General features: G+C 47.5%; 6 protein-coding genes across 6 annotated transcripts; 4 read left to right on the top strand and 2 right to left on the bottom strand.

The window, feature by feature from the left end:
* Positions 1-1,327: 1,327 nt before the first annotated feature.
* Positions 1,328-1,818, top strand: POJ06DRAFT_267085 (uncharacterized protein; the record flags this gene model as incomplete). Its single annotated transcript, XM_056189209.1, has 2 exons — positions 1,328-1,489; positions 1,537-1,818. The coding sequence occupies 2 exons, from the start codon at positions 1,328-1,330 to the stop codon at positions 1,816-1,818; spliced, it is 444 nt and encodes a 147-aa protein (XP_056044367.1).
* Positions 1,808-2,515, top strand: POJ06DRAFT_84081 (uncharacterized protein). Its single transcript, XM_056191643.1, has one exon. The coding sequence runs from the start codon at positions 1,986-1,988 to the stop codon at positions 2,394-2,396; it is 411 nt and encodes a 136-aa protein (XP_056044366.1). The 5' UTR covers positions 1,808-1,985; the 3' UTR covers positions 2,397-2,515.
* POJ06DRAFT_249829 (SacI homology domain-containing protein) lies at positions 2,290-5,064 on the bottom strand. Its single transcript, XM_056187217.1, has 7 exons — positions 4,387-5,064; positions 4,222-4,327; positions 3,894-4,171; positions 3,361-3,835; positions 3,236-3,308; positions 3,003-3,186; positions 2,290-2,949 (listed from the first exon to the last, which is right to left on the bottom strand). Exons 1-7 carry the CDS (start codon positions 4,780-4,782, stop codon positions 2,635-2,637), a joined length of 1,827 nt encoding a protein of 608 aa, XP_056044365.1. The 5' UTR covers positions 4,783-5,064; the 3' UTR covers positions 2,290-2,634.
* A 999-nt stretch (positions 5,065-6,063) lies between these two features.
* Positions 6,064-10,331, top strand: POJ06DRAFT_83969 (P-loop containing nucleoside triphosphate hydrolase protein). Its single transcript, XM_056191641.1, has 5 exons — positions 6,064-6,529; positions 6,576-7,595; positions 7,641-8,012; positions 8,064-9,975; positions 10,028-10,331. The coding sequence occupies exons 1-5, from the start codon at positions 6,161-6,163 to the stop codon at positions 10,288-10,290; spliced, it is 3,936 nt and encodes a 1,311-aa protein (XP_056044364.1). The 5' UTR covers positions 6,064-6,160; the 3' UTR covers positions 10,291-10,331.
* Positions 10,332-10,486: 155 nt separating this feature from the next.
* Positions 10,487-12,362, top strand: POJ06DRAFT_83964 (histidine phosphatase superfamily). Its single transcript, XM_056191640.1, has 2 exons — positions 10,487-11,829; positions 11,892-12,362. The coding sequence occupies exons 1-2, from the start codon at positions 10,760-10,762 to the stop codon at positions 12,301-12,303; spliced, it is 1,482 nt and encodes a 493-aa protein (XP_056044363.1). The 5' UTR covers positions 10,487-10,759; the 3' UTR covers positions 12,304-12,362.
* On the bottom strand, positions 12,363-15,966 carry POJ06DRAFT_84017 (uncharacterized protein). Its single transcript, XM_056191642.1, has 4 exons — positions 15,646-15,966; positions 15,317-15,588; positions 14,588-15,264; positions 12,363-14,541 (listed from the first exon to the last, which is right to left on the bottom strand). Exons 1-4 carry the CDS (start codon positions 15,781-15,783, stop codon positions 12,422-12,424), a joined length of 3,207 nt encoding a protein of 1,068 aa, XP_056044362.1. The 5' UTR covers positions 15,784-15,966; the 3' UTR covers positions 12,363-12,421.
* Between the last annotated feature and the right edge of the window lie 1,110 nt (positions 15,967-17,076).

The following is a 17,076-nucleotide window of genomic DNA, read 5'->3' as shown; positions in this document are numbered from 1 at the left end:
GTCGGCGTGCGGCGCGCGGCAGTCGGCATTCCCTTTGTGGAAATACTATTACCCCTTGTATTATTTTAGACGGCACCAGACCCAACGTTTGACAACGGCGAGATCCGATGCGACCTTGTATCATATGCCAAAACACTCAACACACGCTACTGGGCCGTACCAAGTAACGTGCTCGCATGTGTAGAAGACGACCTCAGTCTGGAATCTGATTTCGTTAGTGGCAGTAGACGAAGGGTTCGTGTACTAGCAACCTGATTTTGTTAGTATCATTGCACGATAACTCCCCTCTTGCCACAGGTACTGTTCCGCCTTGTTGAGGCAGCGTCGCAGGAACGGGATCAAGAGGCTTGGTTCTCGCCATCTTGGACCGAGTCCGCGACGCCTCCTGTAAAGAGGCGAAGGGCACCATGGATAACTGCCGTCTTGCCGCCTTCTCAAAGTCGTCGTAGGCGGGACCAAGCGGCTTGGTTCTCGCCATCTTTTGGTCCTACGAACAACCAACCTCCCCAGTGTGTTTGTGCGGATGGAAGCGGGGGTTACGTTTTATCTACTTTGTGTTCCAACAGGGACGCTCATTACAGTCAAGTTAGGATAATAATACACGCGCTACCATGGCCGGATTCTCATCAACACTGCCAGCATGAGGTTGAGACAGGGAGGCCGCACACGTTTCCCACGATTTCGTGACTAACGAATACCTAGTCCAGACACATTTTCGGACCGAGAGCTGAAACTTCGGGCTACAGTTGGCCCGACAGACGTTCGATCGAGAGACATTGGCTTGGCGTTGGTTCCCCAAACAGGCATTTGGTGGACAATAGTGCTGCGTGAACGAGCAGCGAGAGCACACTCCTCCTATGTTCTGCCAGTGCTAGGAGCCAAGGTCAGCAGACGGGAGACAAACAATTAATAAAAAGCACGTAAAACAATCATTAATTTAAACGAACAACACAGAAGATCAAGCAACAAGCCTACTCACGTACAAACTAATTTCCGACACCCCCTGACCCCGGAAAAAGGGGTCCTTTCAAACCCAAGACAGCGGGGTCGCACGAGAATCGTGGGTTAGCAGTCTGGGGGATGAGAGTGGGGCTACGGCACACCAGCCGCCTGGTTGCCCAAGAGAGAAGAGCATCTCGTCTGAATTTTACATATCTTCACCTGTCCCCCGCTTCTGTGGTGTTCCCGCTAGATCTCTCAACCTTCCCTCTCGCCTTCGTCCGCACGTTGTTCTGCCGTCCCTTTGACCCTTCATCCACGTACTTCTTCAGCTTGCGCCAATAACGATGGATTTGCAACAGCAACTACAACAGAACGAGCAACAGAAATGTCCCTTGCCAATTTGGAACAGCGTTTCAGCGCAAGCCAGCAACTGTGGCTGCCCTCTTCTTTCTGCAATGCCGAGAAACGGGATTCGGAGCAGATTGCCCTCGACTGGGCCACTTGCCTTAGGTTGTCGTCCGGTGCTAAGGTACACGATGACCAAATGGTTAGTGGACGATACTGGCGAGGAAAGATCGTTAAAAAAAGCCCAAGACGGACAAAAAGAAGCCCAGGATGGGTGAAAAGGCGCGTGCTCTAGAGGAGAAGGAATTACTGGCGAAGTGGATTGGGACGGCACGTTGGACATACAACGAATGTCTGCGCGCCATAAAGGAGGAAGGGGTCCCTAAGTTCAAGAAGGCATTGAGAGCCAGGGCGATTAACAAAGAGGCGGCAGAGATGCTGAACAAGCCCTGGCTCGAGGAGACTCCTTACGATATACGGGACGCGCCGACGGATGACCTCCTGAAGGCGTTTGAGGGCAGGAGCAGCTAGGTTCAGGAACGATATGAAGCCGTTCGAGATACAATACCGCTCTCGCAAGTGCTTCCAGGAGAGTATCGTCACCCACAGCAAGCACTGGCGCGCTGCAGGGGGAAGTACGCCTTTCGTCGGCACATGAAGAGTGCCGAAAAATTCCGGAGAAGCTGTCTTATGACAGTATGGTGACGGAAAGGCTCACGGGCTACTTTTACCTGTGTGTTCCCCTGCCGCTGGAGATGGTGGAGGGCCCTGGAGGGATTCCGAGAGTGATATCCTTAGACCCGGGAGTGCGGACGTTCATGTGTGATGAAACAATAGCTTGTGTTATGATTGTCTCGTTGATATTGTCTTGTGTTTGTGTGTTTGTGTTTGTCTTACGTTTGTCTTACATTGTAATATTGTTCTTGCTTGCCTTGTTTGTCGCCGCTGGTCTGGCGGAATATATAAAGGAGGGCTTTGTCCTCGCCGTCAGACCAAGGGAAAAGACCTTGTCTTCTTGTTCCTTGTCCTTGTGTATTTGCTTTGTAAATACAACCTTGTGTTTCCCGCCCAGTTCCTTGCCCATTAAGTGTTATCCAGCCCTTGCCTAGCCAAGCCCTGTGACATCATGACAGGGTACGCGCCGGATGGTGAAGTGGTCGAAATAAAGCTCTATTCTTTGTTCTTGCGACCGAGAATGCCCGTGTAAATGTGCTACTCACAAGTGGCTATTAAGTCTGATAATACACATAAGAGTTCTCTAATTACTTTCGCATGCGACACCATAGCGCCTCTCTTATATGCCCTTTCAATTCTACTGTCTAGTCTCTTAAGTTCCAAATCTAAAATCTACTCAGTACGCTTCTTGCCCTCCTCAAGACCACGGATTTTGCTCTCAATCTTGCTCTTCTCTGACATAACCCATCCTCTGATCTTGCCAGTTCCAGGATGAACGACTTCTTGTTCGCCGACGTAGTCCAGAGGCACGAGACGCGGCCAATTAACATACGCCAGACCATGCTGAGCAATAAAGTATATAGAGTAACCGAGCACGACAAGCCATATCCCGATAAAAATGCTGATTGAAAGCTTCGCGTCATTTGCGCGCGGTAGAAAGAGGGCGGCTCCAATCATCAACACTGCCCCATAGGAAATGAATGGCATCTAGAAAATGTTAGAAACTTAGAACGTAATGAAGATATGCCCCGATGACTCACGGATTGGACAAGAAGGGGTCTATGATCTCTGAACGGGGGTTCGACAACCTCGTACGGGTGGTGGTTTCCCAGGAAAAGATCGTATGCGTCTTGGCGCGGGCCGTCAAAGAAGTTATTTCGGGTATAGCGCTCGATTGAGTTCATCAGATCGTTTATAGCACCCGTCTTTGTTCGCTTACCGGTTCTAGACTCTATTAGCAATGGAATTAGTCTTAATGCAGCAGCATCCATACCTCGTGAAGTCAGTTTTGAGAGCACCAGTGCCGGAATATGCTCTCGAAATGTAATCCGCATTGTCAGCCCAAACTAGCGATTATCAGCATTCGCGGTATTGAATAACCTAGGACAAAGTCCGCACCATTTCTAAATAGCAGTTCAAACTTGGTATCATCTTCCCAACGACCACCGAACGCCAAAACCTTCGCGTCGACCAAGATCTTCTGAAGGGTCCATCCAGCGAGCATACTCTGCACAACGTTCGTGCGATCAAGACAATCCATGCAATTCGTCCTAACAACGCCATTCTGAAGCTTTTTTGGCACAGAAACTTGTTTCTCAGGGTCCGTCACGGACTGGAACCAGCCCATCTTGTCTGCACCCATCTCCACTAGCCGGTCTATCAAAAGTTGCACACGATGAAATTTCATACCACGGCATTCGTGATGGAAATCGAAGTAGACATACGCGACCTCTGGATCACCCAACAACTTAATAGCCGTCTCGTACGCCGATTTGACTGGTTGCTCATGGCCTTTTTGGTTAACGAGGTTAACACAGTAATTCGTGCCGTAAGATTTCTTCTGCTGATCAAAATGCACCCTTGCGGTCTCAAACTACATTCATCAGCGTCCGAAGAAGATACGGGCAACTCCTAAGATGTACTATACTTACAGCTGAGTCAAAAACCCTCAATTTCGGCTTATATCTCAGATTATTGATCTCCGCCCAGTATACCGGGACACTTCCGCGCGTTTGAACAAAACTATATGTGTCCTCCCCTTGCACCTCTAGAACGATAAGTTGTTCTGTCTCATTGAAATTGGATACGTTGCCGTGCTGATCAATCCCACGGCTGAAATATCTCGTGCCAGCCCGGAAACGGCTACGTCGGGATATCAAGCCGAATGTAAGCGGGACATCGTTAATTGAAGTCTTCGATAGGCTGACGTCTACAAAGCGCATGTTAGACTCAATTCAAGTCTCAGCTATTAGCACATACATCCAAATATAACGGGTAGAATAAATTGGTCGGCATCGGAATTGGTTTTGGAGTATTCGATCAATTCACTTTGTGCGTATCTATTCCAAAAGAATCGCTCATCGGCCTGATTTATAATGTTAGCAAAAGTAGAAAATGATAATTGCCTTCATCAGATGTATTTACTTTCTTCCAAATAGCCACATCCGGTGCAACCTGCTGCCGTTGCATACTATTCGTGAGGTCCCACGTATACGAAAAATACATTGGCCCAGTCTTAATATGTCGTTTCAGTAAAGACAGATACGTTAATTCGTCCTTATCCCTGACAGCCCCATCGCGCAATGAAATGAACTCAAAGTCCGTGATCCTGTAGACAACATGACCCTTGATGAGGCCAATCTTCTCGCTCTTCGTGATAACAATGACATATTTCCCAATCCGTAAACGCATAATGCCGAGGATACCGGGGACAGATTGCCCGAATGTAGCATATTGGTCGGTATCGCCGTCATCTGCTTGCCTCGTTAGCCAACCAGTCATACGACATGTCAATGTCTGCCACGACACATGACATGACATGCTGATCTAAGCACATACTTTTGGTAACGGTAATTTCACCGGTTGGCTTTGAAATATGCAAGACAGTAGGCGGCGAAGTCAGATTGTTGATAAATTGGATCTCTGTGGGTGACGTGTATGAAGACACGTACAACGGCGCAGACATTTTTATTCCGCTATTAAACTTATCCCACTAATTTCTGGTCGCTGCTTATAGCTTCAGTATTTAACTGAAGCTCAATTGACGCAGGACAAACTGATATAGTATTGTTCGATTCGGTAAATTGTGAATTCGGGTGTGGGCGCGGGTGTCACCCATACATGTTGGCGCGCACAGCTTTCTTATTGTTGTAACGAGGGTTTCGTGGCTAGTTACAAGGTTTTTCAATACTATTTTGGTTTCTCATTTGGTAATGGTTGTGATGCCAGACTTGCCGCATATACGCAATTACCCAAGCTGCAAGTAATTCCGAGCTAACTGGATAGCGATGCTAGAGATATAGCCGCAGTCGTGGAAATAGTAGATAAATGACAGATCGGGCTCTATCTGCGAGGTAAGGTCATCATAGGATTAGTGCCTGCCCTGGAGACAGGTATCGCGTTTGTGTATAAGAAAAATGTTGAAAATGTGGCACCGATATTTGGACTTGACAGAAGCAGGTCTGAAATGGCACAGCGTTTTGCTGCAAATTGTGCAGACATCGTATCAATGTGAAACCCAGGTAACGATATTTACTGACGAGACCCACAACTACTCCACTACACATCGGCAAATACCGATGGACAAAATGTCTCATGTATATCAGCTGCATAGTAAATATCCAGTGCCAACTGAGCTAGACATATAGCTTGTTCCATCATCTACAATTGTGGTTTTGAGAAATAAGAAAATTCTGTGAGATGTCTCAACGCATCACGAATACGAACTTAAGGTTTCATGAGCCGATTTGTGTTCAGATAAGGACAGGAACCGAATCTGGTCAGTTCGTCAACCACCATCGTCGATGGTCAAGTCCAGAACTACTGAATAATAACAGGCTCGTACCGAGAGAGTGCCAAACACAGTCTGGGCATCTCTCTTCAACGGACCATAGCGGCACCGCGTTGCTCTTATGGGATCCGGGAGCGTAGCCTTAGTATCGATCGTCGACTTACTTTGCGCGCACGAATTTGACGCCAAGCAATCGCCGGATAGTTCCTGCATAACGCCAGCTGTTGATTATTGATAGCCAGATTGATCGCCAAACACGGGTAATTATTTCCTATGACACGACCTACTTCGTAGGGTGGGAGAGGTCAAAAAGGTCGTCACCAACGCATAGTCGTATCGTCAGAGATCACTACTTGGTTTGTATCTGAGTTAAATTTCTTTAGCCTATCTCAAAGTTCAGAAACTATCATGGACGAATCAGAATATAAAGAAAAGGCATACAGTGCCAGTGAGGATATTACAGAGCATGACCCACCCTCCTCAGAGGGTTGCGACCTATCCGCGGTCCTGACAAGTCCGACGATAGAGCAATGTGGCCCCAAGCTGTCCTTCAATGAAGTCGAAACGGTTGATATTTCCGTGAGGAATCTGACTGTTACAATAACGCCTGCGACAGTAGTGAGGATTCCGGGAATTAGGAGGAAGAAGAAGAAGCTGAAACCCGATGATGCCGAAAAGGGATGGAGCGGAGTGGAGAAGAAGATTCTGGATGATATATCAATCGATGTCCCATCAGGGTCCGTGATGGCCATTATTGGGGGTAGCGGATCAGGAAAGGTAACTATAATCGTCCGCCGTCGAAATGAGATCTAATATTACTTAGACTTCATTGCTCAATGTCTTGGCACACAGAATGAAATCTCCTAATCTTCACATTAACGGATCTGTCATATTTAACGGCCATTCAAACATTCGGAAGATTCGACACGCATATGTTTTGCAACAAGATATTCTCCTCCCGTCACTCACATGTCGAGAAACACTTATATATTCCGCGGATCTGCGATTGCCGTCGTCAACTACAAAAGACGAAAGAAGACAACTGGTTGAAGAGGTTATTCTTGAATTGGGTCTCAAGGAATGCGCGGACACCATTGTTGGAGACAACGAGCACAAAGGTCTCTCTGGTGGTGAAAAGCGACGACTGAGTCTCGGAATCCAACTATTATCCAACCCTTCAGTTCTATTTCTGGACGAGCCAACGACCGGCCTCGATTCATATTCAGCCCAACTACTGATTAAGACGTTGCAAAAATTGTCTCGAAGAGGTCGGACTCTTATTTTGTCGATCCATCAACCTCGATCGGACATATTCTTCTTATTCGACTCTATAACGCTACTTTCACAGGGACAGCCCGTTTATTCCGGAAAAGCCAAAGACTCCATGACATACTTTTCGCGTCTTGGCTACACGGTCCCAGAACACATGAACCCAGCAGATTACTTGATCGACATTGTGGCATATGACACGCGGTCTGCCAAACTCGAAGACGAATCTCGCACTAGAATCAGGTTATTAGTAACAGTCTGGCGCAGAGAACAGAATTTTGAACGGGTGCGCATCTCACATGAGCCACCCTCACTGAAAAACAAGCGTGCCCCTCTATGGCGAGAAATTGTTGTATTGACAGAAAGAACATTCAAAATCACATATAGAGATACATTGGGCTTAGTCGCTGGTACCCTAGAGGCGATCTTCATGGGCATCATGTGTGGCTTGGTCTTTTATAATCTGGATGGCAGCTTGTTGGGTATTCGGTCGATGATGGGAGCTCTTTATTCTGCGAATGCACTCCAGGGATACTTGATCCTAATGTATGAGACGTATCGACTATGTGAAATAGTATGTGTCAGTCGTTAACTGGTTGACAATGCTGACGGATTGTAGGATATGAAAGTATTTGACAGAGAACGAAAGGATGGTATGGTCGGCGTCGCAGGCTTCTTACTCTCACGACGGCTTGCACGTCTGGCAACTGAGGACGTGATCTGTCCATTTTTGTTTGCTGCTATCTCATACTTTATGATCGGCCTCAGAACTTCAGCCCACCACTTTTTCATCTATTTTCTTAATGTATTATTGCAACAGTGGGTGTCGGTATGTGTTGCTACCTTGTGCGCTGCTATATCCAGAGATTATCCACAGTCATCTTTGATCGCCAACATGGTGTATACTGTCCAGTCTATGGCTTGTGGATATTTCAACCAGGCAAGTACAATGCCAGTGTATGTGCGATGGATGAGATGGATAGCATATGTGGTGAGATGTCCCTGAACTGTATACTCACCATAAAATCTAACTGCTTGTCAGTATTTTGGATTTGGCGCGGTTACCTCCAACCAATTCACAGACTACTTTGGAGACTGCCCGTATGGTAGAGAGTCGAATCCTGAATGCATTCAATATACCGGTTCATATCAGCTTTCATCGTTAGGATTTCCTCAACATTGGATTGCGGTCCCACTGATTGCGGTTTTATGCTTTGCTGTCGGATCGTACTTAATTGCCGGTCTCATATTGACATACATACCGATAGATGTCTCAGCCGCCACGTCGACGCGCAAGCAAGACACCTTGAAGTCTGTGTCTATGGACGTTGATTCGGGATGGGAATCACAGAAAAAGCAGCGACCGGTCAGTGTTGACATCACAGGGTTGAAACTTGGAATCAAAAAGCGTAACATATACTTGATGACACGTCGGATCGATATCCTGCACAACGTTACCGCCCACTTCGAACCAGGCAAAATAAACGCGATTCTAGGCCCATCCGGTTCAGGAAAGAGTTCATTGCTGAATTATATAGCTCTTCGATTGCATTCATCTGTATTTTCACACTATTTTTCGTCTGGATCAGTGCTCTTTGGTGGCCAGGATCCTTCTCCCTCAGTTCTGAAGTCAATTTGCTCATATGTAACGCAAGATGATGATGGTCTTCTTCCGTCCCTCACGGTGCGCGAAACTTTGCAGTTTGCTGCAGATCTTCGGCTTCCACCTCATCTCTCCAAGGAACAAAAGCGGGCTCGTGTTGAGGAGGTTATATTGAAGATGGGTCTGAAGGACTGTGCGGACACGCCAATCGGCAGTGAGCTTGTGAAGGGCATTTCCGGTGGAGAAAAGCGCCGGGTATCGATCAGTGTCCAATTGCTAAATGAGCCTAAGATCCTCCTGCTTGATGAGCCCACGTCAGGTCTCGATAGTTTTACTGCTGCTTCAATCCTAACGGTACTAAAAGGTCTTGCTGATGAAGGGCGTACAATCGTGTGCACCATCCACCAGCCACGATCGGACTTGTTTTCGTTCTTTGGAAATATCTTGTTGCTGGCTAAAGGTGGGCGTGTTGCGTATACAGGCCCCGGAAACAATGCCGTTCTGAAATATTTTGCTGACTGTGGACATACCTGCCCGCCGCTCACGAATCCTACCGACCATATTCTTGATTTGATCTCGGTCAATCTTCAAGACCCAACGAGTGAGATAGTCACACGCAAAAGAGTCAATAAACTGCTGGAAAGGTTTGAGGAGAAGTCGCGATCGCAGAAGTTGTTGACAACAAAAGGCGAAATTTTACTTGCTGCCGAATTGGGATCACTAGGACGCGATAGAGCCCCTTTCTTTCGCGCAATGCCAATATTGGTGAGGCGTGGCTACTTGGACATGATTAGACGACCTGCTATCATTGCTGCACGATTTGGCCAAGTTGTGGGATTTGGAGCAATCTTAGCGCTATTCTTTGCGCCGCTGAAACACGACTATTATGGCTCTGTCAATCGTCTTGGTATTATCCAGCAGTGCTGCGCATTGTACTTTGTCGGCATGTTGAACAATATTGCTGTGTACCCTGAACAACGTGATATATTCTACCGCGAGCACGATGATGGAGTATATGGCGTCCTCCCATTCCTGGCATCTTACTCGTTGTTTGAGATCCCACTGGAAATGATTAATGGCCTCTTTTTCGCTGCGTTCGTCGTAATGGTAACAGGGCTTAACCGCACGGTTGAAACCTTTTTTTTTACCGTATTGGCTGCATTCGTTGTCGTGAACTGTGGAGAGTCAATCGGTATTGCTTTCAACACGATTTTTAAACATTCCGGTTTCGCGGCGACCATGACTTCAGTGGTGCTGACTATTGGTACACTAATGAATGGCCTGTTCTCTATGCATATGCTTGGATTTCTGAGAGCGTTGAACTACGTGAATCCGTTGAAGTATACCACGGGTACGTTGCCAATCCTCCTTGATATCGGCTAGGGTACTAAAGTAATGAATAGCGGTTATGGTCAACTATGGTTTCGCTGGTCTAACTTTCGGATGCGATGACTCGCTTCGCCTTGCCAATGGCCAATGCCCCATTCCCACTGGAGAAGTGCTGCTTGAAACATATGGATATGTAGTACCCAAAAGGCTCTATGTAGGTTACATGCTGGTTGCAATGGTGATTTATCGCCTCTTAGCATCCGCTCTGTTGATAATAATGCGTTCTCAGCTGCGAATAAAGAGTGGGAAAACGGTCGTGAGTGATCAGGGCAATTGACGGAGCAGCGAGTTCGTGAAATTTGCGTACGGAAAAGCACACAGACCGCACACTCTGAAAGCACATGATATATATGCTGCGTTATGCTAAGCTAACGGCAGCAGTAGTAGGTATCCGCATACACGATACTTTTACGCATTGATTAGAGCATATTGATGGTTGCATTGTTAGCATGTAGAGTTGATTTTTCTTTAGAATTTCTTCGAGCTGGCAGTGTGATGTATTTGTTGACGTACAGATTCCCAACCTGATCATAAACTTGAGCCGCACAGTGTGGGTCAGATATAGAGATACTTCGGGTCGGATTACTGTAACTTCACGGCCAGGTCAGATCTGGTCCTGCCAATGCCATGGACTTACAAACGCACGCCTGTCAGTCAAAGACCCATTATAGATATGGAAGTACACAATTCCAATGCCATCAAGCTTGATGCTTGATGGCCATTAAATAGCGATACATTTCGTCTACATGCAACCGCAGCAATCAATGTCTCGTCTATTAATTATCCTGGTCCTCCTATCAGCCGGCATACTCGCGTACTACTTTCGCGCTCTTTCGACGCGACCATCGATCCCGGATGCTCTCGGACTGCAGTCAGTTTTACAAGACTGGCACATATTCTACCACTTGGGCGGTTACAGTCCTTGGATCCAGCATCATACGTCGACAAGCTCAAGTCTTCCTCCACAATGCGTAGTGGATCAAGTCCACATGTTAAGTCGGCATGCAGAGCGCTATCCTACTCTGTCAGTTGGTATTAAAATGAAGTCCATGATTACGAAACTGAAAGCAGCTGGAACGCCTGTGTTTCCCTTCTTGGAATCTTGGGAAGAGTTTTTTGAGGTGGATGAGAATGGAAAGAGTACTGATTTGGAGGAACTTACGCGTGAGGGTCGATATGCGGGCGTCCGACAGGCGTACAACACAGGAGTGACTCTGCGAGAACGGTATGATCATCTTGTGGACGGCGGAGACGATGGAGAGAATAAAACGTTCTCGATATTCTCATGTTCATGTTCACGGGTCCTACATACGGCTGAGAATTTCGCACTGGGTTTCTTTAGGGAGGATGAACTGTTTGCGAATGTGCGGCACGTTATCATCCCTGACATAGCACCAGAACGAGGAGCTGATACACTCACCCCAGTTAAGGCTTGCATTCGATACCGTCAGGATACTGAAGCGGGACGGAAGAGGGGATCAGCACTTTTAGAACAGTTCCAGTCAGTCTATCTCTCCCGTGTCGCGGTTCGTCTTCGACAGCAATTTGGTTATGATTTCAGCGTGTCTGATTTGTGGCACATGCAAGAACTTTGTGGATTCGAAATTCTAGCCACGGGAAACGAAGAAAGTCCTTGGTGCGGTATCTTTACACAGCGGGAATGGGAGGAGTTCGCTTATGCTCGGGATTTATTACACTACTATCGGTCCGGTCCTGGTACGCCATATAGCGCTGTTATGGGCTTTCTCTATTTAAACGCGACTCGCGAAGTATTGGAACTGGGACCTGAAAGAGCCGGGAAGCTATTCTTCTCATTGTAAGTTGTTCAAATGTCTGTTTCTGCAACCTTGGTAATAAATTTGCTGATTACTGTGGCAGTGCGCATGACGGTGATATTGTGCCGTTAGTCGGTACTTTGGGTTTATTTCCGGAGGTAGAACCTCTGCCATATACGTACGTACCGGACAATCGCAATTGGAAGCTCTCGTCCGTTGTTCCAATGGGTGGTCGTGTTGTCTTTGAAAGGGTATCGTGCGTATCGACGATGAGTACTTCAAGCGTTGGCGTGCGAATTCTAGTGAACGATGGCGTTGTACCGGTTCCTGGGTGCGAATCGGAAACCCGCGATGGAGAAATATGCCCTCTGGATGTATTTGTCAAACTTGTAGACAAAAAAGGAGAAGAGGTTGGCGAGTTTGACGAGGTCTGTGGTTTAAAGGACGGTCTCGGCAGGCGTCCTTCATTTTTGAGACAGGATTGGGAGCAAGGTCCCGGCAGATTGCATTTATAATTGATAGGTCCCTGCACGTTGCATTTCTAAACTCTTCTTGATGACTTTATGATTAGCAAGGATTAGAATGGTAAATATACATTTTCTAGTAATGTACTTAATGGTACATGGCGATTTATCACGAAAATTCCATTAAATCGTCAGCTTTGCTCTTGGCAGGCTTAGTAGCACTTGTAGTCCAATCATCCGGGATGTTCGCAGCAGGAACAGGTACCCATTCAGCTTCCGCTTTCTTCATCGCACTCCAATAAGCTTCCTCCTGAGCCGGGTAGGCACCATTGCTACGTTCTCCGGCTTCGGCATCTGAATCTCTGGGCGTCGATGCGTATTCGTCAATTTCCATCTTATTCGCCGGCTTTGCATGTCTCCATCGCTTCACCTTTCGTCCACCTTGGGGGAATCCGAATTGGTTTAAGTAGTCATCTGGGTCCTCCGGTAACTCATCGTTGCCTACAACACCAACATAGCCACTATATGGCTCGTCGTCAGATTTGTCATCACCATTGACCAAATTCTCAGACTTCTCATCAACGATTTCAACGCCCTCATCCTCAACAGGTGCGTTATCGTCTGCATCGTCAATGTAATCTCCCTCGCCATCACTAACAGACGAGATCGACGGTGAGGGTGGTGCCACGTACGGATTGATGTAGTTACTGCTACCCTTGGGCTTAAACCGGTTATAATCATCCAACACATCCTCACGGTCCTTTACGTCCTCGTCACTCTCGCCCTCGGAATCAATGGCATACGACTTAGCTTTGGAACTTCCTTTGTCTGCTTGGCTAATAGGAGCAAACTGACCGTCATCACTGGAATCCTCGTACTCTGGCATTGACGTATTTTGCGCGGGCGCAGACGACGGACCTGCGGTCTCGTGATAGTCGTCACTCTCATTACCATCGCTATAGTCGACAGGCGGAGCATGTGAGCGAAACCGCGAAAAGTTACCTGCATCGCCATACCCATGAGTTGGCGCAGCCTCGTAACTACCTCTCGGACCGGGCGGGTTCGTCGACATACCAGTAACCGCATGATAATCGTCATCAGCCTCCAAGAAAAATTCCGAAACTCTAGCGGTATCACGTCTCAGTGCTGGCCTTCGCGTGGTGCTTTCAGTGAATTCTTGTCGGCGAATTACAGTTTCGCCATCTCGATCAATCGCATATTTACTGTCGCGGATGCCATTTTGGAAGCGTCTATTGGCTTGAGCGATGGCTTCGGTCGTTTCCTCGTCAACAGTCTCAGTGATACCGATTTCATCAAACAGCGACCTTGTGCTGGCAAGGTCGTCATATTCGAATTCCTCCTGAACACGAGCGGGGCGACTGCGGCGTGAATCCGTGTTGATCGCCTGGTTGTAATTCTTCAGAGCAGGTGGTAGCAGAGCCGAGGACGTGACCAGTTTAGTAGCAGACTGCACTTCATCATTGTCAATATCCATCGCCTCGTCATCCGAGTCAACCTGTTTTGTTGCTCCTTTGTTCGTGCTCGCGTCAACGGTGCGGTTGCGCTTCGGCTCGGTGCCTTTCAAGCCAGGATACAATGGTTTAATAAACCGCGCATTATCCTTGTCAGGATTCCACGTCTCAACCTTAGCTCCAGTTTGTTCCTTGAGCGCGGCGTTGGGATCAATTTCTTCGATGTCATCAAACTCGTCTGAGTCGAAGTCAGTCTCTGAGTGATCCTCAGTCACGATTTTGTTGCCCCGCAGGTCAATGCTGATGACGCGTTTGCCCCGGCCATTGCGCTTCCGATCGAGAGCCTCCATCTGTTTCATCGTTCGCTGCTGCTTGCGAAGCTGCATTGCTCGCTCGGCTGTTGTCAACCAGCGCTCACTACCTGAGCCTGGTAATTCGAAATCACTGGCATTATCAATGATTCTCGTCCGCTGCACTGAGTTCGCCTGGAATGATAACAAATTCGAGAGCTGATCGTTCGCTCGATCCAAGCCCGGTAACATTGCCTTGTCCGTCGTAATTGGCTGTCCGCCCGCACTGCCTGAGTACGTGAGTCGTGCATTGCTACCTGTTGTCGCTTTCTTGGACTGGTCATTGTAGATCTCGTTCTTGAGTTGTCCACGTTCCTGACGGAGCTCACTTACGAGAGCGCCGTATTCTTCCTTAGTTAGAAGGGGAGTGTGACAAGAAGTGCATGGCCCTAAGCCTTCTCTGACGCAGATGATTTTGCCGCAATGTAGGCAGTTCGGAGCTACTTCAAGAAGTGGATGCCGTTGTGCTATTGCCTGTCAGAAATGACAATTTGAAAGTATAGCAGTGCATACCTTGACAATTGCACGCCCGACGCTCGTTCGTGCTGCTGTACTCAGACTCTAAAGTCATAATAGCATTTTCAACTTCCTGCAGTGAATGCACTTTTATAGATTTTTGTCCATTCTTCCCTGCTAGTGCCGCACCCACTCCGCTCGTTTCAACAGGTCTCTTCGCGGATTTCTTGGTCGCTAAGTCCGACGTCAGTGTGCCCTCGACCTTTTTCTTCGGCGAAAACGGGGCCGATGGCACTGTAGGAGTTGTTGCGCGGGGAGAAGAAGAAGAAGGAGCGGCAGGCGCTTTGACTTTAACTGGCTCCAATGGCATCGTAGCGACAGCGTTGTATCCAGAATTCAACTTCTCCGCATCCTTAGCATTCTCGGAGTAATAGCTTAGCGATAGCTTATTTGCAAGAATAGGCGGTGGCGCAGACCAACGTGCATCTGGTTGAACGGACGGAGATCTTGATCTGGAAGAAGAAGGAGGAGGAGCTGCCGGTGATGGTGACAACGATGACGCAGACGATGCTGGTCCTTTGACATTATATGCAGATGAAGTAGACGCCCCTTTCCCAGTGATTATTTCCGGTTGAGGTTCTGTCGTGGTTGTTGTAGTCCATGCTGGTTGAGGAGTTGGTCGCGGCGTGGGCTGAGGAGATGGGTCATGGTGCCGCTCTTTGCCTTTGTCCTTCCTATAAATCAGTCAGTGATCAACCTGACACCTCATCAATTGTTATATCATACTTCACACCAACGTAATAATCATCCTCTTCCGCCTTTTTCATATACCCACGCCCAATATCTGGCGGACGAGTATTCGAGGCAGGCGGTGCTGGCTTTGCCAGTCCACTCGAATTCGAGACTTTTTTTGCACCAACTGGTGCTCGCTTCGTTACTGTGCGAGCATTTCCATTATTTGATCCTGATCCAGACCGTTGCTTCGCTCTAGACGGCCACCGCCGAGAGCAAAATCCATGAATGAAATCAAGCGATGCGGCCTCGTGGCCCAGAAGTCCCTATCCGCGTGAATGCTCGTACGATAGTCAGTAGACAAATCACAATATATTTCTCACCTTGAAATGCTCTGCAGCTTCGTCTGGTCCTGATAGAGACGCGGCATAGTGGACTATCTCTTTCAAGGTTTGCTCATCTAGTGGTAGAAGATTGCCTAGATTTCGCGCAGCGATGTCTTCAAACACTGCGGACGACATCGACGCTGATATTTGATTCTGTCCAAAATATGTGAATACGTATACTGAAGTTGTAGTCCTCTCACGAAGGTGTGTAAATGGCCCGTGAAGACAAGAAGTAACTGAGATCGCAACGTTGATGCGGCTATGAATTCGAACAGGAAATCAATCCCCAGAAGTTGCGGCTCCCTAACCTTCGTCGCGTCACGATGCTGACTGCGGAAGTAAAATAGAACAAATAACTAAAGCCGATTAATTTATTAGGTATTTATGAGAGAGCATGTGAGTGTTGAGATTGGACAGACCCTGCATAAATAAAAAACCGTGAATGGATTAAATCATGCTGGGATTTTTTTAGACTCGTCCTACAATAACTACGCCGAAATAGATTGAACAATTTATATTCTATCGACAAGGAGACATCGTTTCTCACTATCAGCAATTATGGTGCTTCACCCTAAGGGTATTCGTGTCTCGGGATGTCTGAAAGGGAGTCATGAGCCACAAAGAAAACAACGGCGTGTGTGCACTTACAAGTGACAACGAACGCCCATTATTGACCAGAGACGGAGAGAACCCCAGAGAGGTTTTGTCGCAACCGAGGAATTGCCGTCTAGGCCAATGCTGTGTACGTTTACTTACTTTCCCCAGGTTTAAAATGGCCAATTCGCAAGTCGTAAAATAAACTGGCTTTTCAAAAAAAAGAAAAAAGAAAAAAAAAACCGCACAAAATTTAAGCTCGACAGGCAACAGAGGCTCTGCACAGCCTTTAAAATGAGCCCGAATTGCACTACAGAATAAGCGTGACTGCCTCGAACTCTGCGGACTTGGGAAGCGTAAGCGACTACCTGCTTGGGCGATGGAAAATGGAAACAGTCGGATAGGCCGTTGGGCTTGCAGAAGCATCTCACTTTTAGCGGGGCTATTGAGCACACCGTTGTAATCGATAACAATCCCTGCTTCCTCAGGGACTTGACTATTCTGAACAATTACTTGAGAGTTTCCTGCTCACCCAAACAATTGTCTAGACGCTGACTTTACCCGAGTTTTATTGATTGATGTTTGTAGAAAGGGTATCAACCAATTCCGCAGGTGCACCCAGGAAGGGAGTTACGTAGACTGAGATCGAAGAATGGGCAGTATTTGTGCCTTCCATCAAACGGATGTACTAGATTTCGCCTATCCTAGAATTACAGTCTGCTGTCGCCGTGCCTATAATCGTCGTCACCTGAGGCCGGTCTCGAAAAGCCAGAAGCTAGTTTAATCCACCGGTAGAGGGCTCCCGCCAGGATTCTAGACAGATAGTATCATAAC

This window comes from Lipomyces tetrasporus (genome assembly GCF_029532465.1).
Source record: "Lipomyces tetrasporus strain NRRL Y-64009 chromosome Unknown POJ06scaffold_4, whole genome shotgun sequence".
In the NCBI taxonomy this organism is placed as follows: Eukaryota; Fungi; Ascomycota; class Lipomycetes; order Lipomycetales; family Lipomycetaceae; genus Lipomyces; species Lipomyces tetrasporus.
Note: the sequence above shows the minus strand (reverse complement) of the source record. Positions and strands in the feature narration are given on the sequence as shown.